The 21655-nt window shown below is 39.6% G+C and overlaps 1 protein-coding gene across 1 annotated transcript in view; it reads right to left on the bottom strand.

The window, feature by feature from the left end:
• lig1 (ligase I, DNA, ATP-dependent) overlaps positions 1–21655 on the bottom strand; it is a 63361-nt gene that overhangs the window by 27640 nt on the left and 14066 nt on the right. Inside the window, exons 8-18 of the mRNA XM_026148925.1 lie at positions 19150–19236; positions 17648–17704; positions 16541–16599; positions 14296–14409; positions 13975–14141; positions 13507–13583; positions 12412–12503; positions 10015–10114; positions 9705–9790; positions 8714–8829; positions 5151–5246 (exon numbers count right to left, since the gene is read on the bottom strand). Coding sequence (XP_026004710.1) covers positions 5151–5246; positions 8714–8829; positions 9705–9790; positions 10015–10114; positions 12412–12503; positions 13507–13583; positions 13975–14141; positions 14296–14409; positions 16541–16599; positions 17648–17704; positions 19150–19236 — 1051 coding nt within the window. The remainder of the gene's footprint in view (positions 1–5150; positions 5247–8713; positions 8830–9704; positions 9791–10014; positions 10115–12411; positions 12504–13506; positions 13584–13974; positions 14142–14295; positions 14410–16540; positions 16600–17647; positions 17705–19149; positions 19237–21655) is intronic.

Below are 21655 nucleotides of genomic sequence, written 5' to 3'. Positions count from 1 at the left end.
GGCTTTGGCAGCTGATAGTTATTTCCCTGTGCAGGAAGACACTGATAGGGTTTAAGCTGCGGATAAACCGTCTAGCTCATGGGCAGATTATATTGACCATCACAGCCGAATCCCAAGATCAAACTGAGCAAACTGAGCGGCTGCTAATTAGCTGAGCCACCAAATCGTGTGTGAGGCTTTAATCCCTCACTTCCTGGTCAATTTGGGAACCTGTAGGATACCTCGAAATGTCTACATTTCTAATCTGAATCAGACTGGGAACTTATTAGCGAAGGAAATCTGAAAGGTAATCAGACACCTAATCAAAGCTAAGCGTAACAGACACTTTAGAGGTAACAGCTTGTTTGCAAACAGTCTGAAATATCAAACACAATCAGTTCTCCTCATAAGGTTATTAGGCTAAGTAATGAATTAATTACTAATTAATGCATCTGTATTAATATTAATGTATTAATATTAATTCATAATTTGAAACTTTAAGGCTCTGTGGTAGCCTGGGGAAAATTGGTTTTCCCTTATTAAAATGCAAAATAATGCAGCAAGGTGCTGTAAAATCTAATCAAACCATCTTCTCCATGCAGGCAACCTGAGTTAGTTTGAAGTTTAACTCAGTGTGCTCACCAAGTGTGTTGGCACACACAAACACACTGCCACGAAATCATAATGTCAAGATAGGCAATGTAAATGATTATCTAAGCATTTTCTTTAATTAACTGTCTGCCACATTAATGATCAGTAATCAATTTCTGAGACAAAAACTTCACATAACCAACATGAGCCATTTTCAAACCGCAAGAAATTCAGCATCTTAAATTATGAACCATTAACTTCACAAACCCATAAAAAGGAAAATTACTTCAAAAGATAGAAAGGCAATCTCATCTCTCAAATCTATCTCGAGGCATCCAAATAATCAAGCAAAGACGCCAAAATCTAACACTATGTCTGTTTCCTCTTGCAATTTAGGAGGTAATAATGGTGAGAAAGAAAGGTGACAGAGAAGGAGAAAAAGTCTGAAAATAATCCATGAAATGCTGGTAAGGGGAGTGCAAAGAGAACAAGGCGAAGGAAGAGGAGCAAGGGAGGAAGGAACCAAAAAAAAAAGTTAAAGAAAATGTTTTAAAAGTAAGGGAGAAAAAAATGGTGCGAAAGAAATTGTGAGAAGGGAGACAGGGATGAGAAGAAACCGAAGGCAAAAACAAAAAAGGTGAGAGAAGGCACCAGTCAGGATCGTCGGCAGGCGATGAAGAGAGAGCGAGAGCAAATACGTAAGAAGTGTAGAGGGAGTGAGAGGAGAAGGGTATAAGTGGCAGAGAGGCAGACCAGAAAGGTGAAATTGCAGACAGGTAGTATCAAAGCTTAAAAAAAGATGAGAGGAAGAGAGGCTGAATAAGACAAGAGTGGAGAAAGAGAGGTGGGGGGAAAAAAGAAGAGAGCGAGCTAGGAGTAGTGAAGAATTGAACAAGTATCATCAAGACGTAATGAAGAAGAAAGGCGGGGAATGATTAGACAGGCAGACATGAGGGAAGTGGACGGAGAGAGCAATAAGGTGAGTGTGAGAGACAAAGATCCGTGTAGCTTTTAAAGTTATTAAAAAAAAGGGAGGAAAATATCAGAAAGATGAAAGTCGGTGTGAGGGAAAGTTAGAGTGCAGATGTTATGAGAGAAGATGGGATACAGAGGTTAGATTGACTGAGGTGAGATATGAGCTATCATTTGAGTCATGTTGGCAAAAAGCTACTGTCCAGCAGGATGAGGAAAGAGATTTTACTTTCCTCCCATGTGGCAGAGTTTATGTGAACAAAATCTTAAAATCTAAAATCTTAAAACTAAACAAGGTCAAATAACTTTAATCTTATTTTGAAAAAAATCTTATTTTAAATAACAGAATTAATCCCTAAAGCTCTTTCACAGCAGTCTGCTAGCTTTTCTTTTTGGATTTTTTAGACTTTTTATAGATCTTTTTCATAGCTGACAATATAACATGTCAAAACAGGAAAACCACATAATAATATAATATATAATCGATAACATTAACGGTGGTTTTATGCCACTTAGATGAGCTGGGTCCGGGGTTTGTTACTGTACACCGACTGGAAAGGCTTCCTCGACTACTTAATGGACCAGAGCAGCCGTTAATGTTAGTTCCACCTAAGCGTTTCCTGCTTGATGAGTCAAACTGTCTGAAGTGAAAAGGGTCTCCTAGAAAACTGACAGTAAGGAGATATAAGGGAATGAAAGAGGAGAAAGATAGGAACATCATGCAAATGCTTCTCAGCCAGCTTTCAACCATTTGAATAGGGATGAAGTTAATCAGTTGTGACTTAAACCCACAAAGACGTGAGAGTTCCCCGTCGTTGGAAAGCATTGAATGTGAAAGAGGATATCAAGAAGTTATGTAAAGCAAGTTAGTGTAAATTAAGTGGTCTTAAGTGAAACATATAATACAAATATTGTTATTGTTTAACCCTTTACACCCCACAAGTTTCCTGTGTCCCAAGTTAGAACTACCTGTCAGTAAGTATAAGCACATCGACAATTTATCAACTGTTGGCAGACGCAGCCAGTGGGGAGACCCAAACAGACGTGGAGAAGATCTGTCGAGAGCAAAGTGAAGGCCGTCGGAATGACGTGGACCCAGCTAAAGAGAGCAGCCCAGAACAGAGTCCGTTGGCGTGGTGTTGTTGCAGACCTATGCTCCCCCAGGAGTCAACAGGAAAACTGATTTGGCAGACGCAGCCAACAGTCGATGGGAAAGAAGTATTGTAGAGATGAGAATCGAGAACTAGGAAACTGGTTCCAATCTGTCCAGTTCATCAAGCTCATATGCCTCCAAACTTGCTATTTCATTTAAACCAGAATTTTACATGGTTGTCTGAAGGCTGCACAAAGCTGAGCAATGTTGTCCAACTTGTGGAAGTGGAGGTTATGCACACCAGCTGTTTTCCTACACTGTGTTCAGACCAAAGACTGTGGAGGGTAAAGGCACTGTGACATCAGCCATTGGTTTTGGCTCAACATTCTCAAAACCTTAACTTTAGCATCGTACATGCTACATTTCTGGAGTCAGAAGCTGTATCCTGGGACCAGATGGGGACACCAGCCAGATATGTTAGCGAGCTTTTACCATGAAGTGCAGAAATGCAATGCAGACAAACATGTCTGCTTGTTAGACCTATGGAACAAACTACTAAGGAATTTGACTCCAGAAGCACAAACTTCTTCAATATTGTGGACAACAAAGCAAGTCATACTATTAGTCAGACAAACCACTGAAAATGTTTTAAGAAGCATAAACAGCATGAACGTAATGGAGATGGTCAAACTCAGTTACTCAAATGAGCTTAATTGAAGCTGAGCAACAATTTTATTACCCCACCGTATCAACTTCAAAAATACTAATGGCTGCTGGTGTTGACCCTCAGGCTCCTAGTAAATGCATCTATGATAGAAATGTGAAAAGCCTAAAAGTTTTTCTGAAAAGTTGCCCTCTGACCATGAAATTGAGGTCGAGGTCGCTGCGATTTGGGTAGATGGAACTATTGTATCAATTTTAAAATCCAACGTCACCTCATTCTTGAGTAATCATGATAACAAACTTGGGTGTCCACACCACCCACGAGGTGGAGTGATGATGAAATTCAGCCTTCTGTGGCTGAAGGGTTAAACACCTCTTTAGGTCCAGTTTTTTCTCCTCTAGAGAAAACAAATTTGGATTCTATCAGCAAAATAATAAAGAATAAGATATTATCATTGATAAATGTTATAAATATCTTCTTATAGATAAAATGTAGAAGTGAAACTAAACTCAAGCAGCACAGATTTAGTCGGTGATGAACTCAGAGAGGCATTTAAAAACAAAACACAGCCGCACATAAAGAGCCAATCAGTTTAACACAAGACACTGATTAGATTTGGGGGGGTGCTTATTCCCTGATGATATGTTCACAGGTTGGAACAATTAACGGCTGACTGTACTGACGTCCGGAGGGAACATGACCTCTGTGAACCATCATGAGTCATACACTGGAAAATTAGTTGCATGTTTGACCTGCAACTGCAACCTTCAGGTCTGCATCTTCGCATTCTCCCCTTGAAGTCAACAAAATACGTCTAGGATCTAATTAATGACAACCTTGACACCACAAAATACCTTGCAACATGAGGAAACAAAGTGTGAACTCTACAAAAGGTCAAGTCTGACCTGCAAACTAAAATACTTAAACTGAAATTTACCAAAATTATGACATGATGTGATTCTTTTGCTTTTTTTGCTACCGGTGTTGTGTTGCCATTTTTTTTCCTGAATTTGTTGTGAGAAACACCACCTGTTTCCACTAACAAGCTCTAGTAATTAATAACATCTTAATAAATTCTTGCACAGGAACCCATTAGAAATATTACACATCTATTCTGAGAATTCATCTGATTCGATAATCTGCTCTAATTAGCACAGACCAGATGGGAATTTATTTTAATGTCAATGACGTTTCAATAATAGCTGTGCATCCAACAAAAGGCTTGAAAACAAAATAAATGAGAGCAGAGTGCAAACTGATGTAGATTCATTTGGTACTTGACTGCAGTTCCTTACTACAGCAGAAAAACACACTCGGCAGGCACTGAAGCAGTGAGCACGCTCAGATAACCTCAGGCCAAGTGCCAAAGTTTCAGGTAGTGGTGCTCTTTTTCTCACTCCCCACTCAAGCAGATCCTCACTAATTTGGCAAGCCTTCCCACGGCTGAAATTTAAAGGTAAAACTGCAACAATGTGTGTTTTTGACATCTATTAGAGAGATGACAAGCTGGTTAAAATTCCCATCCTGAGTGGACAACTCAGTAGACTTAAAACAAAAAAAGAAATCTAATGGCCAGCAGCAGCTCTCGATGAGTGCAGGGAGAGTAAGGACAGGAAAGAACAAATAAACTGAACAGGGGTTTCCAACTGTGACAAATCTAAGGCAGAAAGGAGAAGTATGCACATGGAAACGAGACAGATGAGAGATAGGCGAGAAGAAGAACCAAAGTGACGAGGCAGTGAGCAGGATAAATGTGTTCAGCTGTTATCCGCTACGCTGTAAAAGGCCTCATTTGACAATCACACTCTCCTCTCTCCCAAAGGGCTGAGCTGCGGTGTCGAAGTGTTTTACCTTGGGAATGCGGGAGATGATATCTGGGTATTTGCTGGTGTTGTCTTCCTGGTTGCGGCTGAATATTCGAACCTCGCCACCCTCCAAAATGTGAATCTGTAGAGGAAAACAAAAAAAGTCGCAATAAAATAGATAAACACAAAACAGCATGATTTATGTGTTGGTTAAAACATGTAAAATTACAACAACAACAACAAAAAGAGACTTGATGTTGCATTCAGATACAGATGGATCGACTTGTAAAGAATTCATGGACCTCAAGGAGGAAGAACAACAGCTATTGTTATTAACAACTAACCACAGGAGATGCATGTGTAGGTGGAATTCATTACCGGCTCTTATTATGCCAAGATAACAGTATAATAGTTGAAGTGTCAGATAGGACAAACGTATTCGGGCAAATATAAAAGCATAACTTATGTTGTTTAACAGGATATTTAAAGGAAAACATTCAGTCTACACATGAGGTGCCTGCTACATTTATCCTTCTTTATGCAGAAGATACATTTAAAATCTCTTGTGCGAAAGTGTTCTGACTGGGACAGGCAGCTCACTAAATACACAAAGATAGACACGATAGCATTCACAGTCAGATTTTACCGATTCCAAATCATTTAAAATTACCTTCAATTCATTTAGTAAGACCAGCTCACCAAGCTTTAGTTGATATTACTTAAAATTCAAATGCTCCTTTTGCCCAATTAAGTGGGAGCTTTGGGGACAGAATGAAGAAATAAGTCCTGGGAATGAAGAGAGCAACTGCCCACACAGTAAGATTATGAAATCATGCAAGCATTATCAATACATACATGCACACAGGATGGATTCCTGACCAATTAGCACCAGTTTTCTGTCAATCTATTCCGGTAATCGGCTCAGTCTTCCAGACTAATGACTATCTTTATGTAAATATGTATTCTGAAGGAACATACAGCTGACAACATTTATGGTCACTCAGAGGAGAAGGTTTTTCCTACCTAGTGTAGGGGTGATCATTAAACTGAGGCTTCAACAATTAGTCTCCCAATTATTTTCTAGATTAATGGATTAACTGTCAGGTCACCGAAATGACCAAATGAGCAAGTAAATGGCAGAAAATCACAAGACAGCTACGCTGACACATAATGTGTTTCAGCAGTCCATCTCATGCAACAGGATAAACACCTTAGCTTAATCAATCCAGCTGTCTACATATGCAACATAATGGCTTGTGTTTTACTTTTACTATTGTGCTGTGCTTCATATACAAAACTACAGTAATTGTCTATTAGGCTCTTAATTCTTCCAATACACGGGTTATCTGCAGTTCACCGCATAATGTGCATAAACACATCTTATGTGGAAAATGTTAGCAGCTGCTCCTCTGCTAATGCAAGACAGTCTAGTTTGATTCAAGTGTCACGTAAAACAAAGAAAAAAAGATGATGCAGAGGAAATATATTAAGTTGTAGCTTTATATTTATATTTTACTGATTCAGTTCAAAATATTCTTCATTTATTTTATCCTTTGTTTAGGTGCAGCCGCTCAGTTAATCCAGCGTATGAAACAAGCCGTTTTAGCTCGTCTCCCTTTAAGCCAGCTTTCTTCTGGGGCTCCTGTACTCTCAGCTATAGCTGTGTGCCTGATATGAGATGTAGGGAGATCCACTAACATCAAACAGAGTCAAAAGTAGACTAAACTGTTTGAGATAGAGCATTTAGAAGAATCTGAAGCCTGGCTTTAGGCTCACAGGGATTACTTGTGCATACACTGAGCTCATTATTTGAAAATATGTCCATGTTTAACATGAAAATCTACCAGTGTAACAGTATGCATATTTCAGAAAATAAGGAAAAGCCTAATAGTTCCCCTTTAAGAAACTAATGCTACATTCCATTTGAAGTACAAAGTCATAAATTCTGACTTCCCAGTCAGACCTTTTAGCTGGAACGCTGGGTAAAGTTGGCCTTGAGGTGGCAGTAGCGTGCATAAACATGGAGTAAAACTGTAGAACATTTCATCTGTACTAGTACCGCTTTGTATTTGTGACTAAATAAGCCATACACAGAGTACAGACCAGGCTGTATCCATGAGTATACTGCTGCTGTGTTGTTAAACACGCCAAATAAAGATAAATAAAAAGCCTTTGTGTTGTACTGCTGGGCGACAGCTGAATGCCTCTAACATCCTAGGGAGCAAAACACTGCCTGTTTTTCCGACTGGTACTAGTACCAAGGGAAATGAACCACAGTGGGTTTACCATTTCAGCTGGAAAATCTGTTCTGGTAATAAACTTATTTTCACTGCATTTGCCAATCAGCTAACTGAGTTAGTCGAGTGACAGACAAGATCTTAACGCAGGTGAGAGACAAAGACTGATGCTCCTTATATCTTGAAGTTTCCCATACTGTGTCGAGTGCAATGACGACAAATAAGCCATTGTCTGTCTGTCTGTCACTCACTCACTCACTCACACACTCACACACTCACACACACACACACACACACTGACATTATGAGCTTTAGATAAATTTAGGGATTCAAACTCAAACTGATATTTCACAAACTAATTGAAACTGTTGCTCATTAATACTCAGAGATATGAACATTAGCACAACAACTGTCCACGTTTTTGCCCTCGTGACGTCTCTTCTATTCAGCTCATTTCTTTTCTAACCATTACCATGTGTTTAACCCCCAATTTTCAAATTAACTACCTAGGATATCTGCAGATTTTGTCTATTTTTTAACCTTCAGACAGGGACATCTAATTATTTTGCTCATTTACAGTTTTTTTTTTTCTTCAGCTGTCATACAGAGCAAAGCTGACTTTCTGTTGGCTGCGATATCTGACCACACAATCATTTGCATACACACAAACACACTCACACACACACAGAAGGTTGAGTAGTGAATCGTGAGTCCCCCTGCTGGCCGTTTAAGGTAAAGTCCACTGCAGTGAGGCCAGAGAGAAGAGGACGTCATACGGCTTGCTCGCCGGCTCGCTCCCTCTTCGCATCCAGTTCCTCTGTTTCTGTTTCTCCCTCTTGCTCTTCATCTTTCTTCTTCTCAATTCAACTCAGTTCAAAGGCACTTTATTGGCATGACTGTCCAAAATTAACAATACAGCTGGAGGGGTTTACATTACAATCTCTCTCTTGCTGCGTTTCTGTACGTCTCCCTCGAAATTTCCACATACCCTCTTTTCTCTCCTGTTGTGGTTTGGACTCCCTTTTTCTCTGATCTCTCTTGTCTTCTCTGTCTCTACCTTCTTGCCTCATGTCTCTTCATCTCCCCCCTTCCACCACCTCCTCCCCTCTAGCCCACAGTGGCAGAAGTAGCTCACTCTACCCACAGGCCCAAGGTATAAGCAGCACTACTATTTATCTTAAAAGAATAGGCACAGGCACACGTATACACACTGTCAAGTGAACAGGCAGTGAGAGTCACAGAACAGCAATACTTCATACTCAAAAGAACACAGCCAAAAGCTATATGCATGCAAAATTCAGCAGGCATATGTCTGGTGCCAAATACAAGAAAAACAAACAGTTGCACTCTGTCACTTTGCACAAACACAGACCTGTGCACGCTCCCCGTCGTATTTGTACTCGCAGGTGAACGCTGCCTCGTCAAACTTCTTCATCACTTCGCCAACACCCTTAGTTGGGTGAGCCAACATGGGTCTCAGTGGTACACCTGGAAGAAAAAGGGTGAATAGTGGGAGAACTGGAGTAAGTAAACGGCTAAAAAACAGCTTAAAAACAACCAGACGAAGACTATTCTTTCTGGTTCTTGTGTAGAGAAAGACTAACACTAGGAGGGCTAGTGCTAACAGAGCTTCTGGTTCCAAGAATCTCGTATCCTTTTGCAACAAAACATTTAAATAAAATAAACCAAGAAAATGTGAAACTGGCTTCAACAACACATTCCCACATGACACATCAGCATCACACCCACAACTGTTTCTGTGACAAAACCACAGTCGAAATTAGTTTGTTTGTACTCCCATTTGGCCTCAATATTAACGTTCTGACTCACATTCCCTTGGGCTGTGCTGCTAAGTTAAGCTTCAAAAGCAGCAGACATAGCATGATATAATGAAAATATACCAAACAAATTCCTTTAATTGCAGCTTACAGAGCAAGAAGCCCAATATGAAAGTACTGCAACATTTTGTCCAAATTGGCTGGTGTTATGCAAACACTCACCAGCTCCTTTAACTATCTCACATTTCAGAACAAAACAGGCCCCTGAAGAACAATTATTTACCTGCCAAAATAGCGGCTAGATTGCTCTAACTGACCAACAACGGCCAATTTAGTTTCCCAATTTAGTATCGTTCAGATGGTGGCTTGTATTAATTTCCTACGTTGGTGCCAAGTCTCCTTATCACAAATAGCCTGACAAGAGTATAATTGGGACCTAATCCTTAGTTTAGGGTATCTTCTATCTTTCTGTGATAAATGACTTAACTAAAATAACTGACTCACCTCCACTGAATTGATCAATAAACACACACCAATCACTGCTTTGGATCTTACAACCTTTCTGCCTCTTGACTGGTTGCTTACCTGGAGTGAGCTTGCAGTGATTGGGCAGCTGGTCTATGCCCTCTTTTAGCAAAACGGGGATCAGAACATCGTAATTGGGCATCTCGCTGTATGGGAGAGAGCAGGGCAGCGAGTTAGACATGAGACAGGGTGATTGGAAAGAATCCCCCACCTCACCTCCCAAAAAAAGAGAAGAAAAAAATCAATATGTTCAAAAAAGGAATGTGAGGGAGAATGAGGGACGGGACTTAAAGGGGGCGATGAGGCATTGTGGTGGTGCCGAGGAGAGAGTGCAAATTGAAACAAGGGTGTTTGTTGAGGCTTCAGTTACCAGTAAGTCTGTTTGAGAATGAGGCTCTTCTCTTCAATCCACGCCCGCCTGCTCTCAGCACTCATTCCCTTCCCTGCGTCGATCACAGTGGGAGGAAAACCTATAAGGAAAGAGGGGGGGGGGAAAATGCATTTCAAACAGATCTTTGCAAGTGTTTGAACATTTGTATGACCTAACATTTGTTGGATGAGAGTTCAGAAGCACTTCAAAGGCCAGGAAATATACAAGACTTGCAGCAATTACTTGAGTATTGCTGCACTTCACTTTTATTCATTTATTTATTTATTTAGCTCAACAATGAACAGTGAAGACTGGATTTAATTCCCACTGTGAAGTCCAAATTAATTATATTGTTTCCCAGTATAACATTAATAATTATGATACATTTAAACTATGACTGAATAATAATTTATTAAGTTAAATTATTCATCACCATGAGCCTCTTCAGCCCAAACAAATAATTTGCTCTGAGTTGACCTGCCTGATTAAATAATGGCTAAATAAATAAATAAAAATGTTAAGAAAAACATTTCCAGACCAGGCCACAGATCAATGCAAATTTCCCCTATGAGCCTCTGGTCTAATTGACTCTTATTAAAGCACGCCTCCAGTCGTGACTAAGCAACTCATTTTAATAAGTCTAGTGTTAGTAAGAGCGCTGAAAGTAGGTGGTAAAGTGAGGCTGTCAAAACTTTCTTCGTAAAGAGATGAATTTAGCAACAGATCAGGTCAGAAAACGTGTTAAATATTTCAAATCCATGGATGATGTACACTGCTCTTTCAAGCTGAAGCTGATCTATGACTGCTCTAATTCATGTGAAGAATATTTTAACGCTGATTTAATGACTAGCCTAAAAATAAAGCACATGATTACTTGCTCTAACACTCCACCTCCTCCTCCATCGTTGTCACCTCCAAGTTAGGATTCAGATTCAACTTTTACAAAGAATAATTGGATCATACCACCAGAAATCTAATTATTTTAACCATTTCAAGTATGCAAAGTTCACCGTGTGAGAAAATATATGAATTTGAAATATACATTGATCTGAAGTTCGCATGAGACTCAAACAATCAGAACTAAGCCCTTTTGCAAATTCCCAAAACTACCGGGCTAAAAGTTGGAATTGTGTACATCAGTGGCTTTAAGAAGCTACCACAACAAAAATATCAAATGATTTGCAGATTCAACCCCCAGAATCCGCCTGCCGTGATCTTCTTCCCACTAAAATCACTCAAGTTCTGCTGCATAATGCTATTTAACGACTGGTTCCCAAATCTGCCGAAATGTTGGCTGGTTCTTGAAAGGGACGGGAGAAATGGCTCAACAACAGCTTATCGTTGGTGGAAACATGTACTTGATCACAGTGTAAGACACATCTACCAATTTGATTGTGTTTTGATCCATCCATAATCTCCTCCTCCACCTCCCAATCTGTGTTTTGTTTTGTTTTTTCAGTGCAGAGAAGTTTATTATGAACTATGCCTAAAGCTTTCAAAATGCAAGTAAGGCACAGAGGGATGACATACTTCATATCTTATTCTTTCCCCCCCCCTAGTTTAGTAGCAATGCAACAACTCCCGAATCATTTGCTGCACAAACTGAAAAGCCTGCAGCTTGATACTGAACAATCTGACAAGGACTGGCAATCGGGATTCTATTAGCCCCAACAGTGTGGCACAGTAAACTCGTTTGGTTTCGCAAATCAAGTAGAAATCATTTCAATATTTAGTCCTTTCACTGTTAACCTCCCTTCTCTCCTTTTCTTGAGTTTGGTGTAACGCAAAGAGTGATGATTTACATCAGAAGGTACTCGGCTATGTAACAAATTCGTTTATAAATTAAACCAACCAGTTAACCAAAGCTCTGTACACATCATAGGGCAAGAAACCTCTGAATATATGTGCAACAGAGCAAGAAAAAATAGGATTTGAAAAACTCATATGACAAATTAGTAAAATTAAATAAAATTAAAATTTAATGCCAAATATTAGCATAACCCAGAACGAAAGTGAAACATGGATGTCTTTAAATTTTTATTAAGTGTCAATAGAAGGAAGTAAGGGAAGGACAGAGGGAGGGAAGGCACTGAATTGTAAAATGTCAGAGTATGCAAGCGATTTCAAGCCACCACCACACTGACTGTAAAACAGCTGGATTCAGGTGAGATGCAGAGACGGAGTAAAAGAAGTTCTGATTTTGAAAAGTCTGTACAAGATTTGGCAGCCACTTAAACCAAAAGTTCACTAGGAAAGGATCTTTTCATGGTGAGTGCTCACAGGAGGAATGATTGAAACAGAAAAAAAGCTTTCTTTCTTCTTCTTTCATATACTTATGGAAACCTGGCTGTTTAAAAAAAAACAAAACAAAAAAAAGAACTTTTCCTTTAAAATTACCTTGTCCAGGTGGGGTCAAGCAGACAGCTTGGCTCAGTGCAGAGAGCACACTTTGCTCAGCAAGACCAATCCTCAGCTTTCCAGCCAGAGACCTGTCCATCAGAACCAAAAGTTCAACAGCAGTCAGAAGACACATCTATTTGCACCAAGTCAAGTCAGTTATTTGTACCTAGCTACCTTGAACAACACCTGCAAGCAGAGATTGAAAATAAAACATAATAATAAAATATAAAGGATGCAGCCTTGACTTGAGTTTTTTCCCCTTTTTCTATTTTAACCAGACCTCAGGAGTTAGCAGTGAACCTGACTGAGAAAGCCAGGCGTAATGCAAACTTAATTATTTCAAATTATCAAAAAAAAAAAAAAGGCAGTTACAATTTTGTCTATTCACCTGGATCAAGAAACGCGTTGGTCAACAAACTCCACCTAGAAGAATCTTTCTGTAGGTGACCCAGTGGCAGGTTTCTCACCCGGTTGGCTTTTGGCAGCACACCACTAAGAGGTCACTTGATAGCCTACTCACCTTTGCCCTAACTGTGCTATCAAGTCCTCCCACCCCTACTCCTCTTTTTACTGTCTGCACATAAAGACATTGCAAGATGGAAGTTCCCAAGCCCCCATTTATTTTTCCTATGTGCATTATATTCAGTTATAACACTAAAGGATGTAATGTTAAAGGAAAATTCTTCTTTATGAATAATCAAGTTAAATAATCCAAGATTTCACTTAATAATAACACTAATGGACGTTGATTGTGATGTTTTTTTGCCATAATCATACAGTCACACTCTGCTTTACTGTAGACAGGATCTAGTGATTGAGAGAGAATTAGGGCAATATTGCTAAAAGCTCCTTTTTGCAACCATTAGAAAGAATGCAGGTCTAAAAGATTTCTGCTTCTGCAGTATTTTTCAGACTCCAAGGCTACATTCATCTTTTATATACATGGCTAAACACTTCCAACGTATATACAGAGGGTTATGGAGTTATTATGCATTTCTGCGTCTATAAATGTGCAGACGCCCATGTATGCCTGTGGTCACACGTGCAGCCAAGGCTGTGTGTGCATGTGTGTGAGAGAGAGTCTTATTTTACCTGACTATGTAGCGGGCCTCTGAAAAGCGGCATGCCACAAAGAGGCCTTTGATGATGTCGATTTTCTTATTCATGGCCTGAGGCAGGCGGGAGGAAATTGAGATTCACAGAAGAAGAGCGAGAAGAGACAGAATGCAAAAAGACTGAGGTCACCAGCGAGTACAAACTCCATGTTCAATACAGAGGAAAAAAATAAAAATAAAAAATGACCCAGCAGCAACCATGAAGGGAAAAGCAACTAATTGTACAAGAGAATCAAGGCAGGTAACAACTTATTCAAATGGTGGAAAATTAACCTTGCCCCTCTGAAGCAGACAAATAAACTATTAATTTCTTGTTCGATACGTCACATTAACATTTCCTTTCCTTTTTCCCGTCCATGACCTCAATACTGAGAGGCAAATAGAGCGAAAACAATATTTTCCCAAGACTGCTCTCCTCTAATGAAAATGTTATTCTGTGGCTCACCGAGTTCCCACTCATGCTGGCAATTTCCTTCAATTTCCTGAACACGCCCCCTGCTGTCAGACTGGCCGGCTGAAACATCATGCGCTGGTTGCTACGGGAGCTCTCGGCCACTAGGCCCAAATCTCCTTTCTCCTGTGCCTCTGCTTTGACTTTGTCCAATTGTCGCCCTGGAAACAAGAGTGAAACGGTAAATAGCAGCAGCCTCGCTGGCTGATGAGCTTCAGAGAAGGGTGGCATCAGCAGTTAGGCTGGGAATGCACAAGCAAGTGTTTGGGTGCAGCAGAGTGCTTCCACATGTTCGTGTGTGTGTGCGCTTATTACCAGTGGCTTGAGCAACAGCTTTCATCAGCACCGTCTCACCAACACCAAGCTCCATCCCTAGATAGGCAGGACCGAGTTGGTTCAGACACAGATACACGCAGCAGAGCAGGTCATCTAGGAAGGAGAACACATATGAAGGCTTTATTATACTCCAAACACAGCAGCGTACACACACACACACACACCTCCAGACAAGTCTGCAAAGAAAAGCACATACACACAAATAAAAACAGATACCACCAAAAACGGCACAGTAAACCCACATACAGACACACAAACTCAGGCACATGGATAGACACACTCAAGCAGCGACTCAAATACACAACCACACTCTGAGACAACAGCAGGCGGCACAAGTGTGGGCACTCAAAACTCTTGACGCACAAATGAACATCCACAAAATCACATTCAAATACATACAGACAGGCAACACAAGACTAAGGGGTTTCCACCAGAAAAGTTGTTGACTGTGGCAGCTTTGGCTTCAACCAGCAATCTTTCCTTCCTCCCCAGAGTCCCCTGTTCTGGGTGCTGGCTGGATTTGTTATAAAAATGTAGCAGGTATCTTTTATTTTTTAAGGATTGGCAAGTATGACAAATTCCCTGGATGGAGTTTCCACCAACTACTGGCATGACTAGACTGGATGTAGAATTTCTTGTGGTTCATTTATCGGGCATCAAACTTGGTAGAATTGCAGCTGAAAGTTTTTAGTAATATTAGCATCACTGATATGTGTAAGTGTTTTGCTTTTTTTTAAATTCTCTTATTTACAGTGTACATTATGTGGCAGAAAATCTGTCAATATTAAGAGTTTTTTAAGTCATTCTTGACAGAACAAGCCAAAGTTCTCTGAAATGTGTTTCGCCCACAAAGGCCAAAAGTCATGAATTTTTTAATATCTTTGTGGCTTTTACTGATTTAATTTGGCAAAAAAAGGATAAAATTTCCAGGTAGAAGTTTAAAACAACAGCTTAGGGCTTACGGGGTTAATATAGTGCACTCCACCAGTTGTAACCCTACTTTTCTGGGACAGACAACAGCAGAGCTACATACTGCAGATCTAGCTCTACACACACATAATGGATGAGAGAAAAGAGAGAGAGATGCTTTCAGGCTACACCACTGAATCACATTTAACAGGTTTTTTTCAGCATACAGGAATTTCTTGTTTACCAAATGGTCAAAAATAAAAGGAAAGTGCAGAGACTCACTGCTTTTACTTTATGTAATCATAAAGGCTCATTCATAGCCAAAAAAACCCTGGCATACAAGTATGACTAATTACGCCTACCATAACCACTAATGGCTCAGTCACACTAAAGTAAAAATATCTATGTATCTATCTATTCATATTTCTATATCTATCTATATTTCTCTCTCTCTATTTATCTATGAATCTCTCTTTTGCAGTTTAAATTTAACCAATTCCTAATAGTTGCAGTGACTAACTTCTAGCAAACCACTTTCAATTGCAATTGCTTGCCTGGTCAGAGGCCACCTGTTTCCAAACAACTGTAGTCCGACACAGACTGACGGCAATCGCTCACAGACAAACTGGTAAATGTTTGCAAATAACTGCGATCCCAATTTATAAATGCAGATAAATTGCCAATATATTCCAATGAATCTGAGCTTGTGCCAGTCAGCCCAACTCCTTCAGTAAGGAGCTTGACTCAACTGGTTGCCAACTAGTTGTACGCTGGTTATATCCCTACATTCTTAAAGCATCTCTATGTGGTGAGGAATTTCTGAATTTTTGTTTTAAATTTCTGAGGCTCTGGGTGGACTCTAAATATAAATTTCTTTGTACACAGACAGCAACAAATTTGTGATTTTCACCAACCTACAGCATTCAATTGCTAGTGTCATAAAAAGATTGCATGTAATCGCAAACTTTTCCCCATCTGAGCTCATTGAATTGTTTCTATTTGGACAAAAGCAGTCAGCATAACAGTAGGCTAATTAGCTACCTCAGCTCATTTAATGCCTGCAGCTTTTGTATTGCTGTATGACTGTATTGCTGAGGCCTGACACAAACACTATTATATACACAATGAAACACAGGCAGAACAACACACACAAACACCATCAGATTCCCACATTCTCATACACACATCGGCCAACGTCCTCCCACTTTTGTGTGCAAACTGGCGTCAACATCATCTCCTTGATAGAGCGGCTGGCAGCCAGCTGCCTGTATAGCTACATCAGGATGCATTATGGCAGAGATAAAATAGCATTTACCTGGGGAGAGCAGCAGCACAGAGCGAAACAGGTTTGACAGTGTCTCGATGTTTCTCAGCCTAGGAAATGACAACAGGATTGCTGTTAGACAGGGAAGACGAGTTAAACGAATTTTAAGGCCATCCCGTAAATACTGGTAGGTGGGAAATGAGATTAGTCTGCAGGTTTTAATCGGAAATAGGGGCTTGGGAGGCAGATGAAGAGTTCACTTATGAAACACTATACATCAGTTTCAGATAATAATATGTCATTCAATATCCTTCAAAGATAAAAATGTTTTCAACTAGCAAGATACAAAGGTTACAAACCATTATTTAAAATGTAGGATTTCTAAAAATAACATGAAATTTCTTGTTGGGGTTTTTTTTGTTTTAGCTGGTTTACACCAACCCAGGTTTACAAAACAAAAGATGGAAACTAAGGTGGGGAAACGTAGACTTATATTCTGTCAGGTATAGTTACAATACTGGCTTTCATATTAAACGCAACCACCCCTCTGAGCAGCCTGACGTCTAAAAACTGAGACTGTTTTTACCCCACTCTTGTATGACGGCCAATATGCTCACATCAGGCATGAGCACATAAGCTGCTAACCTGCTGTTCAAACCTTCTGTTTACAAGAATCCGCCAATTAAAAGAAACGAGGCTTAAATGAAGGGTGGCCTTTAAGAGAGGGGCTAAAATGCTCGTTTTAGACAGCGCAAACTGAGGAGCAGCACCGCAGCTCGTTATGAGGCAAATAAGAATTATTTTAACTACTTTAGTAAAACATAAGAATAAAAATATGCAGCTGGAAGTGAGCATAATAACTCCACATTACAATATATTTGAGCAATCCTAGAAGGTGACCCATTTTAAAAATTCTTCATGTTCCCAACACAACCAGTGAATTATTCAAATTTTTTCACTTTTCCTGACTGGCAAGCACTTAACTAATTTAGTTCCAGAAATTCCCAGCAGGAAACCTGAATGGTATTTTTATGAAAAAAAAGAGAAACTCTGCAATACGTGTGTGTGCTTTGAAAGACTTGCAATCATTTTCTTACTAATGATGTTCAACTCATTCTGGCATTTAAAAGAAAAATGTCCCCCATTGGGAGGTCTTACCTGCCAGAGTCCTCTTCAATCCTCTCAAAGGTGCGAGCCACTGCCAAGTAGGGCACTCTGGAGAGTGATGAACACGTAGTTAGCAGGCAAAGCATCAACACGGACAGATTTTCACACTCGCGGCGCTGAGCTGACTCGGCTATTCAGAGCGACTAGCAATTAATGCAACAGTAGAATAAGCTTTGATTCAAGGTTATCAAAAACCGCACAAAAATGACAGCAAGGAGGGCGAAGGTGACAACGGCATGTGGAGAAAAGTGTGTCGTTACAATTAGTTTGACAGAGAAATATGGTGGGAAGTGCAATTTAAAAAATATATATATATATAATTTTATCTTTATAATTTTTTGCATATATTCTGGATATAAAGCTACTATATCCTAATGTGTTTTTAATCCTTACTGCGAAGCTCTGACACTCAAACTGTTTATTCAATTTCAGAAAAGAACACAATTTAATTCAGAGGCTGATATTTAGCTTTAAGAAGCAGCAGACTTCACCTGCGCACGGCTTAAAGCAGGTTAAAACAATCTGTACAGGAGTCGATCCGAGAATAAGCCGAGCACATAAGCAGCATGCCTTACAGCGTGACCTTGATATAAAATTCCATGATTTCCCTGTGATTACCCATTACTAAGTCAGAGCACTTCCCTGGCCTGAAGGTTTTCATTCCTTAAGTTTTTTCCCCTTATAAATAACTCGCAGATCTTCACAAAAAAACAAACAGGCTGGTGTTCGCTTCAGTTTGGCTCAGAGGGAAGAAGGGAGAAAAAAAACAACAACCCCACCAACAGTGTGATGACTCTAATCGCTGTTGAGTGAAAACGTTGCATCCCAAATCTTGCCTGTTTAGTGAGTAGATTAGCTTTGTCTTTTATTTGACAGCCAGAAGTGGAGAGTAAAAGCAAATAATCAGCAGAGAAAGAGACAGGTGGACGTTCGACTATAGTTCCTGTCCACATTGCACTCCCAAGCTTTATTATTACCCTGCTTGGCATAATTCATGATAATCAATCTCAGGGCATCTTTTTAAATAGGTCTAGGCACATAGGCAGGCTGTGATTTCTGTATTTACTTTAGGATTACACAAATTCTCCAGTAAAGGGAAAAAATAGGCAGCTGCCTAGTTAAAATAACGGCTGTTTTTCCCAATGATCCTTCACATAAAATTCTCATAATTTCTGCCTTATGCAAAGCTAGTTGATCATCCCACATGCTCCCCTCCTCCTTCTGTCTTTCTTCTTTATATTTTACTGTCTGATGTCCAAGCGACTGGATTTGGTGGGTGGATAGAGAGGCTATCCACCCTGTGAAGAAATTATATTATTTTGGAGACATCTGGAAACAGGGAAAAGCAGTATACAGAAGCAGTGATAAAATATGTCTGAGAGGTGCCAGTAACTGATGCACGCTGGAAACAGTTAAAGATGCATATGAATTTCAATCAAGACATTCAATCAGAGAATTTGGGTTCCTATTTTTGCAGCAGATAGGTGACTTACTTCTGGCCCTGTTTCCAACAAGCGTTGTCCACGGGATGATAGTTTGGTCTCGATGGATCATAGTTTGTTTGTCCTGAGGTTGCCTCACTGAGGAAATAACACAAATTTTAAAAGATAAAATGAAAGAGCACATTTGTGTCCAACTAAATGACGGCAACAGCTGTTGCAGTCACTGGTGCCAACTCAGATTCCTTTGTAGGCAGAGAGTCACGCACACAATTATCATAACAATGAAACACTTTAAAAATGTGAAGAATATTTTGGAAGATATTCTAGTAGTTTTTCTGGTTAGCTCACAAAGAAAGAAGCTGAACTATCCGAACTGAACGTGCAAGTAGATATTTAAAAAACCCAGAAAAAGTTCTGCATATTAAATAGAAAAGTGTTTCCATTGTCAGCAGTTATTGCTTCCAAAAACCAAACTACTGGGATGGTTTACAAGTTTAAACCGTCTCTCTTTTACTGCAGTAACATACAAGATGTTGAGTTTCTTTTCCTCAAACAAAATATCATTGTCTGAATTCATTACACAGAGATAAACTAACGCTGTGAACTTTCTTTTGTGTGCAATACCTGTCATTCCCAGAGTGTCACACACAAGGTAGTGATAAAAAAATAAATAGTTAGGAAGATGAAAAATGCATTCCCTGCTTTCCACAGCCAAAAATAGTTTGGATCTTGAATAGTTAACATGACCTCAAAATGACAAGCTGGCTTATTTACATGTGGTAAATGCATTGCTTTCTGTAAGGGAGACTGAATAATTGCAAAAGCAATCATAATAAAGAGAAACCGATTGGTTTCCAGCAGCAGGGAGTGCATGCCTGAGCTGAGAATACAACAATCATCATATACGGTGTTTGCTCATTGTAGGTGGTGCAGGAAAAGGAGAAATTAGCACAACTGTAAAAGTTGTAAATAATAGCAGTATGGAGCAGCCTAATGACTCTCACACCGAGCTGAAATGAAACAAAGGCAAATAAATTAAACTAACGCCTGTGTTGGTCCTGTTGTCATGTATTATTACACTATACAAGATAGCGGTTTGGTAAATATGTATCTTGGGTATGTTTATTTGTCACATTTCATTTCACAAAAATAAGAAAACAATGTTCCAGTCTCGCCTGATGCTGTTTTACACATAAAGAAAGATTTCTGCTCTCTTAACTCCTGACAGTGCTTATTATTCAACACTGACACTGGATCAGAAATCAGAATGGGCAGATCCCAAAATCAAAGGCATCGGTATTGAGTCAGAAATGTAAAAGGCTGCTTTGAGTCCACCTTACTGACTGCTCACCAGCTTTATGGGCTTTGGTAAGGACGCATGGAGTATTGCTGGCTAATAAATCACATTCTTTGTAGGATAGAATAGAATAGCCCTTTATTGTCATTGTACATGTACAATGAAATTATGGGTGCTCCACACCAGGTATAAAATATAAATAGTAAGACAGCAGTAATAAATAAACAGGTGAAATATATATAGAATCACAAGGAATATATAGAAACAAGAGGAATAGACAGAAAATAAGAGAAAGGCAGTCACTGGAGAACAGTTATAGTTCTGGTAATGGAACATCAGGAAGAAATTACGTTAAATAATGCAGAGCACACACTGCATTAGGAACCCCATTTAAGCCCAGTCTCAATGATGAGTTTTGCTTCTCTTTTGCACTGTGTATCACTGTCTGTTTACATGAAGGAGGGGCACACACACACACACACACGTCGCAGCTGACTAACAGACTCTGGACTACAGTTTATTTGCGATGATGATGATAGTGTTCGTTATCCGTGTGTGCAACAAAATCTGCTCCCCTCTTCACCCCCAACACTTGTGTGCTCTACACTGAAGAGCTCTGCATAATTATAGTTGAGACCAAGTAGCTGCAACCAGCCAGGCCCTCCTCCTCTTCACAGCGAGCGAGTCTCTTTAAATCAGGAAGGAAGAGGAAAGAGGACAGCAGAACCTGATGACACAGCCCGTTTAATATTGACGAGGTGGTGCACTCCTAAGCATGTTTTTCAACTGTAGACTAAAAGGTACAACTGTAGTGTAATGAAACAACAGTGCTGGTATTAATATTCACTAGCAAATTTATATAAGTCAGCATTTCACAGACTGAAAATGGCTCAACACGACAGCAACTGTTTTAAATAATTGGGACTACTTAGATAAAACATTTATACGTATTTAAAGAAAAAGCTTGATAACGCCCACTCATCAACGCCTCCTGAGCCTTGAATAGAAATCTGTAGAATAGAAAGCGTACTCATTTATAAATATACACTGACAGATTTTAATCTATTTTGCTAATCCTATTACTCTTTTTATTTGTTTGTTATTTTTAGGACTAGAATAATCACCCAGTCAATCGCTGTTTTCCTTTTTTTTCCTCTCGCGTAATTGACACTTAATCATCAGGAACATTCCTAAACAAAACAAGCACATCGCTGTAGTGATGAGTGCAAGAGATAACCTTGGTTTCATTCACTTTTTAAG

The sequence above is a fragment of the Astatotilapia calliptera genome, chromosome 18 (assembly GCF_900246225.1).
Source record: "Astatotilapia calliptera chromosome 18, fAstCal1.2, whole genome shotgun sequence".
Lineage (NCBI taxonomy): Eukaryota > Metazoa > Chordata > Actinopteri > Cichliformes > Cichlidae > Astatotilapia > Astatotilapia calliptera.
Note: the sequence above shows the minus strand (reverse complement) of the source record. Positions and strands in the feature narration are given on the sequence as shown.